Genomic DNA, 18,668 nt, shown 5'->3' on the forward strand with positions numbered 1-18,668 from the left:
AACTCATGGTACTACATCAAACTAAAAAGTTTTTGTATGGCAAAGGACATCATCAACAAAACAAAAAGTCATCCTACAGTATTGGCAAATATATTTGTAAATGACATATCCAACAAGGGGTTAACATCCAAAATTTATAAAGAACTTACCTCAACACCCAAAAAGCAAATAACCTGATTAAAAAATGGGCAGATACGAAGAGACGGTTCTCCAAAGAAGAAATTCAGATGGCCAACAGGCACATGAAAAGATGCTCCACATCACTAATCATCAGGGAAATGCAAATTAAAACCACAATGAGATATCACCTCACACCAGTAAGGATGGCCAGCATCGAAAAGACTAAGAACACATGTTGGCGAGGATGCAGAGAAAGGGGAACCCTCCTACACTGCTGGTGGGATTGTAAGCTAATTCAACCATTGTGGAAAGCAATAGGGAGGTTCCTCAAAAAACTAAAAATAGAAATACCATTTGACCCCAGAATCCCACTTCTTGGAATATACCCAAAGAATACAACTTCTCAGATTCAAAAAGACATATGCACCACTATGTTCATCACAGCACTTTTTACAATAGCCAAGATATGGAAGCAACCTAACTGTCCATCTATAGATGAATGGATAAAGAAGAGGTGGTACATATATACAATGGAATACTATTCAGCCATAAGAAAGAAACAAATCCTATCATTTGCAACAACATGGATGGAGCTGGAGGACATTATGCTCAGTGAAATAAGCCAGGCCGAGAAAGACAAATGCCAAATGATTTCCCTCATTTGTGGAATATAACAATGAAGCAAAACTGAAGGAACAAAATGGCAGCAGACTCAGGGACTCCAAGAAGGGACTAGTGGTTACCAAAGGGGAGGGGTGTGGGAGGGCGGGTGGGGAGGGAAGGAGAAGGGGACTGAGGGGTATTATGTTTAGTACTCATGGTGTGGGGGTCACAGGGAGAACAGTGTAGCACAGAGAAGGGACATAGTGGATATCTGGCAACTTGCTGCACTGATGGACAGTGACTACATTGGGGTGTGGGTGGGGACTTGATAGTATCGGTAAATGTAGTAACCACATTGTTTTTTCATGTGAAACCTTTGTAAGAGTGTATATCAATCATACCTTAATAAAAATTTTTTTTTAAAAAGGGTATGCTCTATTCAAAGCACTGAGGGAAGAATTACTACTTGAAAGAGGAGAAATGAGCTATCCAGTATAAAAGTAGGAAAACAGCTTACTTTTTATCTGCAGGGCTTATTTGCAGTGATAACAGCCAGCATGCCTAGAGAGGTACAGTCCATTCCTGATTCTGGAGTATGTTTCTAAAGTTACATTTCCTTAACTGAAGACTTGCACCACAAAGAGCCTAAGTAACATTCATGGGTTTCGTACCTCATCCCCCGTCTTGTAGGAGTTGTGTCTGCAGACACACTGATACATGTACACAGCCTGGTCAGGAATGGCATGGTGGGGGTTCTGTGTAGGCCTCTCCAGATAACGTGCCTACTGCTTGTTTATCCTGGTTCTCTCTTGGTCCACTATCATTAATGAGAAGCTTGAGGGAAAAAAAGACACTAACAGTCAGATTCCAGTGGCCTCCTTTTTATACTCATTTAGATAAAATTAAATGGGAGAATGTTTGAGATTAAAGACCCCAATGTTTACTCTGGAGTAACAGGCTGCCTTCTAAAGGATTGCTTTACTCAAATGTGGGGAAAAAAAATGTATACTGACCTAAGTTTCTGGGTCAGTCCTAAAAAAATCTCAACTATCCGGTAGATTTTAAGAGGCTTATTTTTTACTGAAAAAAAAATAGTTTTGGTCAAACACATGACCTCACATCAGACATCGTCGGCTTATGAAGAAGCTCCTTTATCCACAGGGGCAGAACTCCTTAAAATTAAAACATAAAAAACACCAATAGATATTTGATTATATCCAATTCTGAAGGTTAGGTTATCTCCATCAGAAAAGAAAACAGAATGTCTGTACACTTAAACTATTCCCTTTTCCTCTATCGTTGGTCATAAAAAGGTCCCATAAAATCTCCAAGTGATTTAAAATCCTATAGGTTGTTTTCCTAAGGAAGCAGTGCTCCTTAAAAGAGCTCCCTAAAGGACAACTAGTGGCTAAATTTTAAGTTAAAAAAAATAATAACCTTTATAATCTAACAACTCCTAAAAAATAAAGTTTTTAAGTAACTAAATTTTAAAAAGATCAAGACTTTATTGAATAAACGTTACACAACATTCTTTAACATGTAAGTTTCAGCGTATTTTAGATGAGAAACAATTTGTCATTCAAGTCTACAAAATGAAATAGGCTGGTGAAGATTTGAAATACACAGGTAGCATGAAGCAAAGCTTAAATATTAAGCAACTCAAGCAATGAAGTGGAATTAGCAACATGGTATGCCTGTATTTTAAATACCAAGTTTCACTTTTTAAAAAATGAGTATCTAGTTTATTACAAAACACCTTTGAGAACTTATGAGAAAAATATTTAAATACCTAAAATCTGATCTCTCCCAGTTCTTTTGCCTTTTTATTACTTCTTGGTCATTTCCATCACTATGCAAAGACTTCCGAAGCTTAATTAAAAATCTTGATTACACAGTCCACAGTGGCTTGGAGGTCCCTGATCCTCAAAGTGCACCGGGACAGTACTGCTGCCGGCGGCAGGTGTCTTACGCCCATGCCCTAGGGCCACAAAGCGCAGGGCACCGTTCAAGGACACTCACCCTCAGGAAGCCCCCTGGCTGCTACAGTTTCTGAGCAGACTTTTTCAGATTTGATCAAATGTGTAATGACTTCATGATAAAGAATTTTCCCAAAAATTTTAGAATGTGATCAAAACTTGTAATGAAAAAACTAGTTAGGATTTGTATTAACAAAGCTCACTAGAAGCAAGACTGCCCAGCTTTTTTTGAGTTGTAAAACAAATCCTCATCAGGTATGTTAAATGTTCTAAAACTCACCCAGAACCTTTTGCTAATCCCGAGTGTGGGGTTATTAAGTAATTCCAAACCTATACATTAAGATTATAGAATGTTTGACTTGAGCCAAATGCTCAGTTACCTGTTTCGTTGCTTCAAATGCTTTTGGTATTTTTGTATTTTTTGGCATTTTTTTCCTATTTTGTATGAAGTTATCAATGTGGATTATCTTCCTCACTTAAAAAATAAATCAGTATTGCCACTAAAAAACTTCAGTTTTACTATTAAAAGTACGGCACCATCAAATATAAAATGCCTTAAAAATGTAGTACTAATAGGTCCATTTCATTTTCACAATGTTTTCTCCATTCATTGTAAAAGAAAAGTTAAGGGTTTTCACACTTATTTATTTTCCAAAGACAAAAACATTACGGTCTCCAAATTCATGCTCTATGCATGAAGAGTTAGACGCCATCTTTAAGGGTCTGTTCCTGCTGCTTGATCCCTGGGGTCGGGTGCCACCTGACCCCTGTGGGATCTGCTTGCACTTAGAAGGAGGGGCACTCCATGGAGAGAGGTCCACATCAAAATTCAGGTACTGTCACCCTTTCTGAGTTAGATAAAATCAGTAAGGATAGGGAGAATAAACGCCATTCCAGCTCAGCAGAATTAGGAACTAGCGCTTAGGGTATACATTTTCACTCCAAAATCAACACTAGCCTACCGATTTTGAGTAAGAATTTGAAACAATGTAGTTATGAAAATGTGCACACAATGTTAAATACTGGTGGCAAATAAATACATCTTAGTATATTCTAACAAGCAAATGTATATTCAAGAATACAGCCCTGCTTTATTAAAGAAAAGATCCAAATTTCCTTTGTGGGGTAGGGTGGGGCACTTTGGCCTTCCTTCAGGAGGAGGCCAGATCATCTTTGCTGCTGCTTCCTGGCATCCTGAAGGAAACTGGCCTCGGCATACGTGACTATTGCTGCTTCATAGAGCCATTTTAGAAATACATTTGCTTATATCCGAACTGATTAACATAGACCTTAGAGAAAGCACAAAGTTTTAGTACGTTAAATGAGAATTAATTCAGCATTTCAGTCATCACCCCATGCCTTTTAGGCCTGACCAAACTACTGGTAAGAACTTCACTTTCAAAATAAGTTACTGTCAATGACTCTTCACACATAAAATCTGAGTTCTTTATGTGTGTGTTTCACATCACTTTTCTCCTCATCTATGCATAATTTATTGCAGTAGTCTCTCATAAAATATTCCTCTAATACCTTTTCTTCAGTTTAATATAGCAAAATTTGCAAGTGCCCCTTTATAGATGGTTGCTTTTAACCACTGCCTTAACATTTACTTCTTGGTGCAGCTTTAAAAATCTGAGTCTCCAATTTCATTCAGTCCTGATGCTCTGGTGTTCTCTGTGCCATTGTGGTACAGGTCCATGAAACCAGCAGTCTGTTAATGTCTTTGTGCTGAAATATAGTAAAGAAAAGCAAGAAAATGTAGTTAAGCACAAGTAATCTATGAGACAAATGATGTCCTTGTTGTTTAAGCTCTACTTAGATTATGGGACCACACCTGATTTTCTTCTTTTAAGTCAGTTAAACTTCACCAATGTTTCTTTGAGAAAATGACTTATTGCCCCCCTACACCAGCAGAAGCAGTCCTGTTATTTCTGAAGTATATCTGGCTAAATTCCAACACAAATTAAACAGTTGTCATCTTCACACAGGGAATCTGCACTTGTGTATTTTTTTTAATGTTTTTGAATATTTGCCTAATAAAGGGGTAATCTTAGTTTTGTTCTTTTTGCTGCCATTTCACAGGTAAAATACTAAACTTTGCCAGTCAGCCGAGCTCCTTTTGGACTGCTGTGAACCACCAGCAGCCTTCCTGTAACACAGGCTGCCTGCAGGCTTCAAAAGCAAATTTATATCTAAGACCAGGCTATGTTAAAATTAGCTGCAGGCCATACCATCTACATATATGCAAAGAGTAAAAAAAAAAAAGTGGGTGGGGGTGCCTCTCCCGAGGTAGATACTGCGTATCAGAAGGCATGGAGCACCATTTTGCTACTAGAAGACAACAGGCATACACTGGTCAGATTGACCATACTGTCCCTTGTTACACAGCAAACCAGATTATCAGAAGTCACTCTGCACCATACCTCCGACAAAAAGCAAGACTCTGAGCAAAACATTTAGAGAAAATAAGGTTTATAAAATTTGCTGCCAAACAGCACAACCAGACTGCCCAACATTACTGACCTCCATTTAGTACCAAAAAGTGGTAAGAACCCCATTAAAATTCTCTACTACCCCTGGTTATACCTTTCTCAAACCTGCTAGTCTAAGTACCAATAAGAATTTTAATTCCAAGAGAAGGGGACTCATGGAGAGAATGATCTTTTTTTTTTGGTCAATGTATTTTTAAACCAAAGATGTATATTATCAGTGGAATAACAGACAAACATAGACTGCAAAAAGGAAAGAAGAAAACCCACCCCCATCCTTGCCAGTATTCAACTTGCCAGTATTCAACTTCCAAACATTTCCAAGTACATGTCTCCCCCTCTGACAGGACTCGTGAACTTATGTTAACTTCAAAATGTTGCCATGCTTCATTCAGCTACTGGATCAAGGCCTTTTACAGGGCATTCTATCATGTTTCTCAAGCAATGAAAAATGACTTCTAGCCATAAATACTGCACACATCAGAATGGAAGGTGAATGTAGTCCTTGCTTCTAAAGAAACAATGATAAACACTTTTAAAATTGGACATAGAGCTAAGAAAACTTATTTTCTAAAACTAAGATACTAACATAATCCTAATAAATTTAGACTCACAGAACTTAGGAAGTAAATATCCCCATTTAATAAACTGAAAGAGGAAAAAGGTAAGACAGTTCCATGTGCAATTCCATTTCCTTCTATTTATGACTCAATATTTGGCTTCAGCCTTCATAAGGTCTACTCCAGTTGGAAGGACTTTTGAAGCAGATCTTAGTATTCTTATGAGAGGTACATAAAACTAAATGCTGTTCCTCCAAGAGATCACCACAAGTCCAAAATAGCCCAGCCTCAATTTGTGATCCAAAATGTGCCATTCTAATCCATCTTGCAAATTACAGCTCATATGCAACAATTCAGCCCAATTACAGCTCTCCAATAGCTGCAAATACCAGAGGATTAAATAGCCCAACTCAAAGCAGCAAAAAAACCTTAATTCAAAGGCAGCACAACAGAAATCCCTATACCCTTCCTATTGTATGAGAGCCTTTTAGGCAACTACACTTAAGTGTTCTCCTTTTCCACCCTCTGAGTTTGACCTAGGTAAATAACAATGGTTTTGTGGTTAATTCACTAAGAATATATAGATAGATAGGTATGTTCATAAATGGATATATATTCTTATATATACATTAATAACTAAACGGTTAAAGTAAATATAAAAGTGACAAAGACTGAGACAGTGAAAAGATAAATCCATCATTTGCCTCTCCATGGACTCAGCTATTTGACATAATGCTGCAATCTGACACCCAACTTAACACCACCCTCAGACAAACTCCTCTCATTTCATAGAAGCTCGTGCAAGATCAGCTCACTTTTTTAGCACAGCAGGTAATATCAATTAAGTTATTTTCACTCATTAAAACTATCACATGAGGTACACCCAGCTACCAAGGTCAATGAAAACTAAGGAAAAAGAACTAATGAATTCCTTTTGTCTAGCCTCATCTACTTTGGGAATGATCAAGTGATGACATGATGCCCTCTTCACTTTGTGGCAGGGCTTAACACAGACAGACCTGCCTGTTTCACTGTTAACTTCAATGCTCCCAGTCTGAATCCACAGTGGTCTGTCAGACACTGTAAGGGAGCAGCAGGACTCGTCACTGTCTGATGTAATAGCTGCCATTTGTTGAGACCTAAGGTAGAAAAAACCAAGTTAACAAAAATAGAGCAGTCATTTGAGTTCTTTTTAATCCATTTACCAGAAAAAATAATTTAAAAATAAGACCAAAATTCAGCTGAATTTTCATAATGAATTTACTCTAGATAACTTGCTGGCTTCACAGAATGCAAAGGCTTTCATACTACAGGAAAAACAGGCTCGAGGTGTGTACACACCAGCCTTGGCCAGGAGAGGGCACTCTCCGACCCAAGTCATTCAGCGGCAAAACGCCTTTGGGCATTCCAAGATGAGCTCCAATGCCAGCTCACATTTAAGGTTCCTGATTTTTTTTTTAAATGTACTAGCCTAACACTAGCCTAACATTGGAGTAGTCTTGATCTTCTCAGTATTCTACGAGGGCTAAAGTCATCCTATCCACGTAACATCATTAATGAGCTCAGAGACCCTGTTTTGCAGAATGACCAAAAACTGCCTGAATGCCTTTCTCCTTTAATGCCAGCGACCACCTACGCATACTACTACTCCAGACCTGAACTGTGTGAGTTAATATCTGCTTGAAATAAATTTGACAAGATAAGCTTTCTCACTCAGGCTTTCAGAACAGAGGCTTAAGTTCAAAAGCATAATTTAAATGAAGGGTTGCTATTTTTTAATGTATTTACTTGTCTGTTTACTTCCCTGCTTGAAGCATGAATTCATCATATCCATGTAGTCAACTCTGGGATTACTGATTTAGATAATATTCAGTCCTTATAACAAAATAATTATTTGTAAGATACTAAATCAGAAGCAGTAACATATAACCAAAACTTTAAAAAGGCTTCTCCGATATTGAAAAAGGAAATTTTACACACCTGATCTATAAACATAATTATGTCCAAATTTTAACTCAGAGAACAATTTTCTTAAATGAGGTTTAAGAAGTTATTTACCTTTTTGTTCATGGGAAAATATACTACTTAAGTACATTTAATATACTGAAGTATACTGTCAACTATAACCCAACAGCAACCACACAAGAGAAAAAGGAAACAATGCGTGAAAGAATTTCCTTTGAACCTCTCCCTCCACAAGTAAAACTGGTTAGGTTTCAACAACTCTTTTGATTCTAGGCAAGAGAGGCAAGAAGCTGCATTAAAGAATGACCAGCCTTTCTCTGTTCATCTCCCCACCCAGCCCCCGAACGGCAGGTAAAATATCAGCATGCCAGTGCCTGGCCCCCAGAACTGCACTCATGAGTCGTCTGTGCTAATGTTTAAGATCAGTCTCTTCTCAGTGCTTTAAGAGACTCAAGGTTTTTCTTGAGAAACTGACCACTCCTACAGGATCCACTACAAGAGCCAGGGAGCCCCAGGAGCGATGCAGTTAAACGGGGGGCTACCCCCATAGAAGACAATGATTCTCTGGGAATTACTTATTTTGTCCTTTAAGAGAAAGCTTCCGTAGAATGGCAACTACTCCCACGAAGCAGCAGAGATACAAAACGGCAAATCAGAACAGGGGGAGAAAACACTCAATCTCCCTTTCAGAGTGCATGAAAAAGGAAGTAGAAGGGGTCATGCTCTTCGAGCAAACCCCAGAGTTAAAGAGCTATGATGATACACATGTACCTGTTGTCCTGCTCAGCCCTCAATACAAATGTTCTCTTAGAGCAATGTGGTATGGTGCAACATGAACAGACAAGGCAAGCCTAAGTAGCGCCTCGTTTTACAATAGACATTCTGGTTTTCTAGCCGTAGACTTTTTTTCTAACCAGTTATTTTTCTAGGGCTTTAGACAAACTGCACATAGCCCTTCTCAGCACACCTGGACTCACACCAAGATGCCACTCCCAGACAGTTTTCTTTACTAATAACTGAACTGTGGGGGGAAATCATAGGTTTGTAATCAACAGCATCTCAAAAATAAGCCATGGGTAAATATGACAACCTTCTGGAAAGTAAGGCCACAAGGCACACAGATCGAGCCCTTGGAATGTGAGGTATTTCCCTCCTAGAAAGGGGAAACAATCTCCTACTCAATCATATCAGTAACAATAAAAAGTAAGAAGGAATGTTCAAATGAACGTCCACTTGTTCACCATTTAGCAAAATATAAAATAAAATGCCAGGATCCCAGGGGAACATAACGTCTACGCAAATCAGCTAATTCAGCTATGTAAATGCTGACAGGTCACTCTGTGGTCCCAATACCCTTGAAAAGCTCTCAAGGAGGACCTCTACTCCCTGAGCCCCACAGCTCTGATACTTCTCATGCCCCTTTCAAAGGTTTGGGATGCACGGGGCTTGAGATGGTGATTGGTTGTTAGTACCTAAGTGCCTGAGCGAGAGTCACTCCTCCTCACTCATTCGTAGGCAGACTATCATTTCACCTCTGCCAGGTTCCGTGCATGGCCTAACAGAGTAGAAATGGAGAGAAACAGGCTGCTGGGGTTTATGCAATACATGAATAAATGGGGCAAGGGCTGAATCTGACATGATGTTAACTCAGTTTCTCCCTCACCCTGATCCACATAACCTCCAACCCAGTTGCCCTCCACAAATGCCTACAGGAAATATTTGTTCATGCCTACTTCTAGGTATTTATGGACAATCATACTATGATTATTGTAATTTCAGGTAAGAATAACATTAATGTAACTTTTTCACTTATACTAGGTGTATGTTGCAGAAATTTAATATGAAAAGCTGCCAGAAGGGAACTTCTGTGCTGTGGTTGTGTCAATGACAGCAAGTCTTCTCTAGGTCTTGTGCCAGGTACTTTACTGCTTCAAGTATTTAAACTCTCACAATTACTAGAAGGGACTGTTATTCTACCCATTTCACAGATGACGACACTGAGGTAACCTGCCTAAGATCACATAGCTTAAGTGGCAGATTCAAGTCAGGCTTTGCATCTAGGAAATCTGACTCAAAAGCGTAGACATTCAACTTGTGCCTGAAGTGAAAGACAATGATTCTTTGCTCAATAAAAGCTTGATATGGAGGCCTCCCGGGGCAAAAATATTCATCAGTGCTCCCACCCACCTGCATCACTGGCAAGTTTTATAACCCTAAGTATCCACTTCTATCTTTCACACTCAAAAGGATGACCTCCAATTTCTACAAAAACATTCTCCCCAGGCAAACAAAAAATTCTCTTTCACCAGGGGAAAAATTACATTCCTTGTAGGCTTTTTCAATATCTTTTAAGTTGATCTTTGTGTTGGTGAACTAAGTGAGGGACACTGAGGGTTACAAAATATCTTACATATTTATTAAAAAAAAAAAGGTCCTGGCTAAAACTTGATAGCTTTATAATTACAAATTTTTTAGATTACATGAAAAGGAAAAATGTGTGATAACAACCATCTCCATACTTTAGCTACAGAGGATCTGGTTTTCCTTCTAGATACTGGCAAGAGGATAGAAAAAAATTTAAGTTTTAAATAGTTTCTGATGAAGACAGATTTCTAAGGCAATAAAAGGACATTTTCTTTGAAACAAAGACTCATGGTCTTAGGATACAAGGAAAACTCCATATTTAAATAATGGCTGTATTTTCAACTTATTTTTAATGAGAGCTTACAAAAATATCAGGAATTTGAAGAAAAAAATATTTAATTCATGCTTAAGCAAGACTAGGTATTTTAAAGTTGGCCTGTTTCCAACATCAAAGTTTTAACGAATTGTTTTACAAACAAGTATCCAACAGAAAAAGGCCCATAAATTAGACAACGTATACTAACAGCCATCTAACTTATTCAGTTGGAAAATGAGAATTTGACTCTGAAATTGAGTATTTTACTAAATGCTGAAACTCGAGTCTACTGTTTCTACTACTGCTTTACACTTCCCCACAACCAATATTTGAGCCAGAATAACATAGAAATCTGTAAGAAAAAATTCAAAGACAGCAATAAGATTTTTCAGAAATTAATTAGCTATATTAAACTATGACTCAATCCATCCCAAGATGGATTTAAAGATGTAGCATAAAAATTAATTTAACTATTTCCTACCAAAGTGCAGTATGTAAGATGATCTAAGAATTTTAGTTATCTGTGTATGTATGTTAAGGCATATTTGTTTTCCATTAACTGCACTGACAGTGTAAAAAAGTAATAGTTCACAAATTTTAAAACATGGCAGTGTTGGCATTATAAATAGTGTAAATGTCCTGATGGTATGTAAATACATGTTAAAAAATAACTGATTCCGTTACTAAAATAACTTAAATGTTTTCCATATTCATAAATTGTCCAAAGCAATTGATTTTGTCACTGGGAGGGGATGGTTTTAACATAAAACCTCCTCTTAAGAATTTAATAGATAAATGCAGCCACACTAATGCACCTAATTTTTCCAAGACACTTAAAAATGGAGCACCATTAGCAATGTGCAGGACTGCAGGTTGCTTAGGAAGGAACCCTAGAAGCCAGGCTGCCGGTACAATGTTCTAGTCACCGTGCCTGACCAAGAAAAACACTCCAGTGACTTAATTTCCAAACACCCTCTAAACCAATCCCACCCCAAGTTTAAAAGATTTCTATTAAAAACCAAAGTACAGATGGATGGTGCTGATGGTTGCAATACAGTGTGAATGTACTTGATGCCACAGAACTGTACACTTTTAAAAAATGGTTAAAATGGCAAATTTTGTTAGGTATACTTAATGACAATTTTTAAAGTATCAGCAAACAACGCTGTACACCTGAACTAACACTGGTATGTCAACTAAATTTCAATAAAATATCATCACAGTGCTCTATTAATAGGACAAGGTGGTAATTCCCACCTACAGTTACAAGGAAAGTGAAGAGAAAAAAATCCTGGAGTCAGTAAACATTAAGTCTCCTACTTGGGTAAAGATTAAGCAGAGTCGAGTTGTTTCTCTTCTTAGTGTCAACTATCTATGGTAAAGACACCAACATCATCCTGGAAAAATAAAAAATATATGACTTTAAACTTCCTATTCCTTTATTCAAAAGAGCACAACAGCACATATTAATTGCTAAAGCTTTCAATTTTAAATTCTACTTACTCTTTTTTGAATGAAGGGACAAAGTGTACAAAAATGTACATACAGAATATATGAGCCTAAACCAAAACTAGGTAAAATTAATTAATGCAGCTTAGCTGTTTTGTTCTCTCCTGACAATTGGAATGTGCAGCCTCTTATACCGTTTCTGAATTCCCTTTATCAGGCATTTCAACCAGAAATTATTTTAATAGCAACCATATTGATACAATCCCAAAGTAACCGCTAAATTTGTCCCAGTTTAGAAATAGGGTCTTCATTCTCTTTGGACAATTCTCTGTTGGAGGCCATCAGTGGACCCAAATCAAGACAATATCCTGAATCAGAACATTATCAACTTTTCTAGAAATTTGCATCTCTGCTCTGAACACTTAACAGTAAACCAATGCAGCACAAACCACAGATTAATTCACAAAAGGGAAAGTCTAATTTCAGATTACGATCCAAGTTAGATTTCTTAAGGTACAGGTATACCTCACTTTATTGAGCTTTGTAGATATTGCAGTTTTTTCATATTGAAGGATCAAGACTTTAGTGGAGTGTGTAACTGAAGATGTGGTGGAAATAGCGAGAACTACAATAAGAAGTGGAGCCTAAAGATGTGATCATTTACTATGATCTTTTGACAAAACCTTAATAGATGAGGAATTGCCTCTTATGTGAGCAAAGAAAGCAGTTTCTTGAGATGGAGTCTAGTCCTGGTGAAAACACTGTGAAGACTTGAAATGACAGCAAAGGATTTAGAGTATCAACTTGGTTGATAAAGCAGTGGCAGAGTTTAAGAGGACTAACTCCAATTCTGAAAGAAGTTCTGTAGGTAAAAATGCTACCAAACAGCATCTCACGCTACAGAGAAACTGTGAAAGGCACACTCAATTTATGCAGCAAATTTGTCTTTAAGAAACTGCCACAGCCACCCAAGCCTTCAGCAACCACCACCCTGATCAGTCAGCAAGCCATTAATATTGAGACAAGACTCATCACCAGCCAAGATTACAATTTGCTAAAAGCTCAGATGGTTGGCACCTTTTAGGAATGTTATTTAATTAAAGCATGTACACTGTTTAGACATAATGCTATTGCACACTTCAATAGACTACAGTATATATAAACGTACTTTTATTTGCACTGAGAAACCAGAAAACTCATTTGACTCGCTTTACTGCATTACTGGCTTTTGGTGGTGGTCTGGAACCAAGCCTGCAACATCTCTGAGGTCTGCCTGTATTTCCAACTCCCAACTCAGTTCCTCTGAATCAAGGAATGTGTTATGCATATAAAGGACTATCAATGTGCACCTTTCCCTCAATACAATATTAAGTACAACCAGTTCAGATAGGAGTGCAATTCAGTATTTTGAAATTAGAAACTCAGATCCACTCAAAAAGATACATACTTGGTATGATTTTGTTACGTTTCATATTCTTTACCTGCAGTCTATCTCACTATATTCCTGGTCTACAATTATCCTTCGTAGATTTTTCCCATCAAAACCACATAGGAAAACACCATGAAGTCATGTAGGTGGGTTCAGACTAGTTAATTTTACTTTATCTTTTATGTCTGTTTCCACATCTATTAATGAAAGCTGGATAGATATCCCTTTCAAATGAAGTCAGCCTTCTGGTCTGAAGAATATCAATTCAAGAAAAATAAAAGGGAAAAATACTGATGCTTTCTGAGAACTTCTAGAAATGAAGACACCTTTGGCTATTATAGCCAGTACTTCACTTGGTTTCTCCTCTTGCTAATGCTGTTTCAGCCCCTTCATTTTAAACCACTGGAGATTTTACCTAAGCCTAATTTCCTCTCTGCAAAGGGAAAAGATACCCACTTGGTTCTCTCCAGAGTAAATTCCTTCTTTTATCATTTTAAAGAGAAATATAAATGGCTACAATTACTTGATTTTAACTCTTATCTCCATCCGCAGTAGACACTGGACAAATTTATCTAGCTGCTTAGTAAGTTTCTATTTGAACAAAACATTAATATGCAGCCATTAGTGTCTAGAACACGTATTTTAAGAATATAGAAATTCCTTAAAACTTGTTTCCCTAATGGAACTTCAAATGAAATATGCAAAACTGTGGGTTTAAAATGGATCATTGGTATGATAGAGATCATGCACATTTGTGATTGTTTCAACCTTCTCCTCAAAGGCATGGACTACATAAAATTAAGTACTTTTGTTCTCAAAATTTTCTTCCCCATGTGGCTTCTGAATCAAATTTGGTTGGTGCCAGAAAGCACATTTGCCATAGCACTTGACTATCTTAGCAATGTCCACTGTCAAAACCACTATGTTAAAACTCACCTGGATCATTACACAAAGGCTTGGAATTATTAGGTGACTATTTACTCAGCCTTGTTCAAATCTTTCTGAACCTTAGATGTCAAACTTTCAAATATATATGAATGAGTTCATTAATCTGAAATAAATACTCGGAAAATCTTTTAAGATACTTCCTTAAAACCTCTCAATCATGCTGTGAATTTCAACCTGTTATAATCAAAAACCTTTATACTTGTTTCTGTTTGCAGGAAAGAATATGTTCTATTCAAGTGACACATTTGTTTTTCCTTTCAATTGTGTGTTTATTATAATCAAAAAGCATTGATTCTGAGTTCCCCAGAAGAAATTCTACTTGCTTTTACAGAAATCAGTACATAAACCATAGTAAGTCCATGACCTTAAGGAAGCTGACAGACTATTGGTTTTCAATCTCCGTTAATATTATCATTAATTTCATAGTTAACTAAGATATTCCAAATTGGACTACTTAGAAATACACAAAAAGGTGCTGTTTCTGAACGTTTCAAGTTTCCAAAGTGTCAGATTGACATTGTATCAAATTTTAAAGTAAGGTACAAAAAGTATGAAAGCAACTTAAAAAATACTGGGATAAGTTTGCCTCCACAGGCAATCAGGTGTATTTTTCAGTAACAATAAAAGCTATAAGTAGAAAATAAGAAATCAAGTCTTAGGGACAGATGGACCATGTAGAAAAATAGTGAGTTAAGTTACTAGCCCCAGTAGCAGTGATACCTGAGGCAGAAGACCAAGCACGAGAGACTGATTGTAATTACACAAGTATAAAAAAGAATGAAGCATGTGATGTAGTTTTGAAACTAAAAAATGAAAAAATTAAATCCACACATTTGTATGCAATTGGCGGGAGGAGGGTCTCAAATCTGCTTCTCAGACCTCTACAACTGCAAAATCTCATTTGAAGAATATACTGATTAATCACTGATTTTTATCTATACTCAGATAATATATTCTGATAGGGCAAATAGGAAAATAAAAGTTTGATTTTTCACCTCCTCTATACATTATTACAAAGAATAATTTTCTACCATCTTGAAATTTTTCAAAGCTTTTTGAGAAACACACACAAATAATTTGGATTTAGTTGATTTTATTTACAGCTTGTTTTTTTTGTACATTTCAGAGCATTACACAATTACATTTTCTCATTTTCTGACCTGCAAACAGATACCTTAAATGGAAATATTTTTTAAAAATTATCAAATTAGGTACATCCAAAATGCAACAATTACACATGACAATTAATTCACAAAGTGTAATTTACTAGGACGTATCCTAAGAATTTAGGAACAGCCAGTCAGGAGAAATCTGACCAAATTTAGCCATCAACTATTTACACATCCAAAGACAAACCTACCTAAACTCCCAAATCAGAAATTTGAAAGTTTTTATTAAATCCCTACTGGACAAAACAGAGTGATGATTCAAACCTAGCCATCCTTGACAGTCCTGATCCCAATTACTGGGCTATTTCCCCAGTCTGAAACTGAATAGCAAGCATCTCAGTTTGTCAAACACCTAGTATCAAACTTTTGAGCCATTATACACACAGAAAGGCTAAGTGATCATTAATCTTTAAAGAACAGGTAGTCATTAAATAACCATACTGTTCCCCCCAGCTCACCAGCCCTTACTGCAATCCCAAATATGCAACCTGTGTCACATAGTGACCGGCTATATTATATATATATGTATGTATGTGCATGTATCTACACACACACATTGTGTGTATATACACACGGTACTAGGTACAAATGGCAATTAACAGTCCCTGCAAAAATTCATTTTCAGTTGAGGCTATGGTTCCTATGCCTTGGGATGGTTAGACTTCAAAACTGAAAAATACTGCTAAAACCTCACTTCCTTAAGACAAAATTGATTGCTTGTTCAGTTTAAGCTTCCCAGTCTAAAAATGGCTATCAGGTAAGTGTAAAAAAGCAGCCAACTGAGTGCAATCTCTCTCTCCAGTTTGGCCAAGCTATTTCATAGAAGTTACTCCTCTAACTAGACAAGAAACCTGTGGCTCCTTCTAGTGGTTCTTGCCTACCTTACTGTCCATGTTCACGTTTCAAACTGTGTCAACAGAGCCCGCACTTCGGGGGTCAGCTGCTCGGCAGCCTTGGCTGCCTCTGTGATAGCCTTGCGATACAGGCCCTTTCTCTTCTTATTAAAGCGTGACTGGAAGTTTTCTAAAAAGGGGGAGAGTTGCGAAAGAGCAAGGAAAGACGTCGTCGGAGACCCGAACCATGAAATACGGGCCTCCTGTCGGACTAAAAGGCCGTTATCTTTCCGGCTCACAGTTATAGTAAGAATACGGGCTGGCCACCATGGGAAGCCATAGATCTTGGCCCAAACAATGTCCCCTACACATATGGTCCTGCCATCTGGTGTGACGCATTTAGAGACGTTTTTGGAAAAGACTTTCATTTTCAAGGAATTACTGAGCTTTTTCTCTTCCTTTGAAGAGGAGGAAGTAGAGGAGGTGGAAGGTGCATGCCTACTGCCTGGAGGAAAATCAAAGCTTTCAGAAGAACTACACTCAGAGTTGGAGGATTTCAAATCATCTGTGCTATCAATGCTACACACTGAAGCACTGGAAGAGTCAGGTTTCTTTTGATTTAGGGTCATGTAAACAGAGATATTGCTTTTGCTGCCCTTTTTGCCCAGTGTCTGTGGTTCATCCTGCTCACCAGGCACAAGCACTTCAGTTGTGTCCTGAACCTCACTGCGGGCCTCTTCGGGGCCTTTTGAGGGACTCTGGTTTTCTGAAGGGGCCTCACCTGCTGAGCGGGTAGAGGTGCAGCGAGACTGGGGTTTAGGCGCCATCTTGCTGCTCCGCATTTTCTCAAGTCCTGTCTTCAGAGAAGAATCATTTTCTTCATTCCTGTACCTTTGTGGTTTTAAACGAACCCGGGGTGGAAGGGAACCTGAGCTAGGATTCTGGTATCGCCGTGTGAAATGGACCTTTGAATGTGCATTTTTCGATGTAGAGGTTTCGCTTTGCTTCTTTTGCGCCTTTTCTTTGGCAATTTTCAGCACTTCCCGAGCCTTTGCATGATCCATGTTCTTACTCTGGAGCACTTTTTTAGTACTTAACTGAGCTTTCGAAGTGTTTGCCTGAGTAGAAACCTTGACTACTCTGCCTCTGCTGTGAGCAATACTTGAGACCTTGACCACAGCATTTCTTCTCTGGCTTTCGTTTGGGTTTTTCCCATCCACCTTATGTTCAGTTTTCAGTTTTTTGTTCACAGTAGCTATACTTTCACTTTTCCGTTTTTTATCTTCATATTTAGAAGAGTCACTTGCACTACTACCTTTCCTGATTTCCTTTTTTTCAGCAACAACACTGTTCTTACACTTATCGCACAGGACCTGCCTGGGTCGTAGTTTGATCGCGTTCATCATTGAAGTTGGCTCTTCCCTGTACATCTTCCGTTTGGGTCGCTTAATTTTCCGAGGCGGAGGCTGAGGTATTGACTGGTTATACGTGTCCCTGATAAACAAGGGGGGAGGGTAGGGTGCTCCCTCATGGAAGAGGGGCGGTGGTTTGGAAGTCCACAGGCCTTCAGCCGGGCTCGGCGTGGGAGGGAGGCCAGGAGAGGGGTCATCGGGAACAGCACCGTTCAGTTCACGCTTGACTTCTGTCCCTTCTTGGAATGTATTACTTTGGAGCTGCATGGCTTCGGGTTTATCCTTATATTCCCTTTTGGGAAATACTGTCACAGGGATCCCATGGGGCCCAAACCTTTGAAAGAAACAAAGAAAAAAAGCTATTAAGTTAATGTCTATAATTCAAATTCTTAAACACAGCTGATGTTCATTCTTATGACCTTTCCCGAAAACTAGTTCCTATTAAAGAACAAAAACAAGAACCTACTGAGTACCTCTCCCCCAAAATTCCGAAGCCCTCCATTTTGGTCCTACATTTTAGGTATAAATAGCGACACTCAAATTTTAGTCTAAGCAAATGCCAGAATGGCTTGATATTATTTAGACCTTTCCAGCCTTGGATCAGAAAGGAGGTTCTATCAGCTAAATATTAAACATCATCTGATATTACATTCACTTAACTATACAGACAATATGTCCAGTAAATTTAACAATAAATTTGTTAACATACGTATCTTTGGTTATAATAGCTTTCAAAAGCTTCCTAAGACAAATTCAGCCTTAACTACCCAGGAACACTTAATCAGTAAACACTCATCTTAACTTTAATTGCTTGAAGATTCAAAGACAGCTTTCTCTTTTACTCTTGTACCCTAACTCTTAAGCCCTTGTCCACCCAACCCTACAAAAACACAAAAATACTAGAAATACAGATACCCAAATTACCTCAAAAACACAGGTATAAAGCTGTGGCTAAATTTTTTTAATCACATTGTACATTAACATTTTTACATTGCAATCCAATAAAAACATTTATCTACGTACACATGCATAAAT

At 37.9% G+C, this 18,668-nt stretch overlaps 1 protein-coding gene across 8 annotated transcripts in view; it reads right to left on the reverse strand.

Moving 5' to 3' along the window:
- Positions 1-2,204: 2,204 nt before the first annotated feature.
- The window catches only part of PWWP2A (PWWP domain containing 2A), a 31,281-nt gene continuing 14,817 nt past the window's right edge, over positions 2,205-18,668 (reverse strand). Inside the window, exons 2-4 of one of the 8 annotated variants that reach the window (XM_036917456.2) lie at positions 16,913-17,967; positions 6,772-6,887; positions 2,205-4,427 (exon numbers count right to left, since the gene is read on the reverse strand). In XM_036917456.2, the coding sequence (XP_036773351.2) occupies positions 4,350-4,427; positions 6,772-6,887; positions 16,913-17,967 (1,249 nt within the window). In that variant the 3' untranslated portion in view covers positions 2,205-4,349. Of the gene's footprint in view, positions 4,428-6,767; positions 6,888-11,929; positions 17,968-18,668 lie in introns of those variants that run through there. The other 7 variants (XM_036917551.2, XM_036917639.2, XM_036917721.2 and 4 more) reach the window with 7 other exon arrangements.

The sequence above is a fragment of the Manis pentadactyla genome, chromosome 2 (assembly GCF_030020395.1).
Source record: "Manis pentadactyla isolate mManPen7 chromosome 2, mManPen7.hap1, whole genome shotgun sequence".
In the NCBI taxonomy this organism is placed as follows: Eukaryota; Metazoa; Chordata; class Mammalia; order Pholidota; family Manidae; genus Manis; species Manis pentadactyla.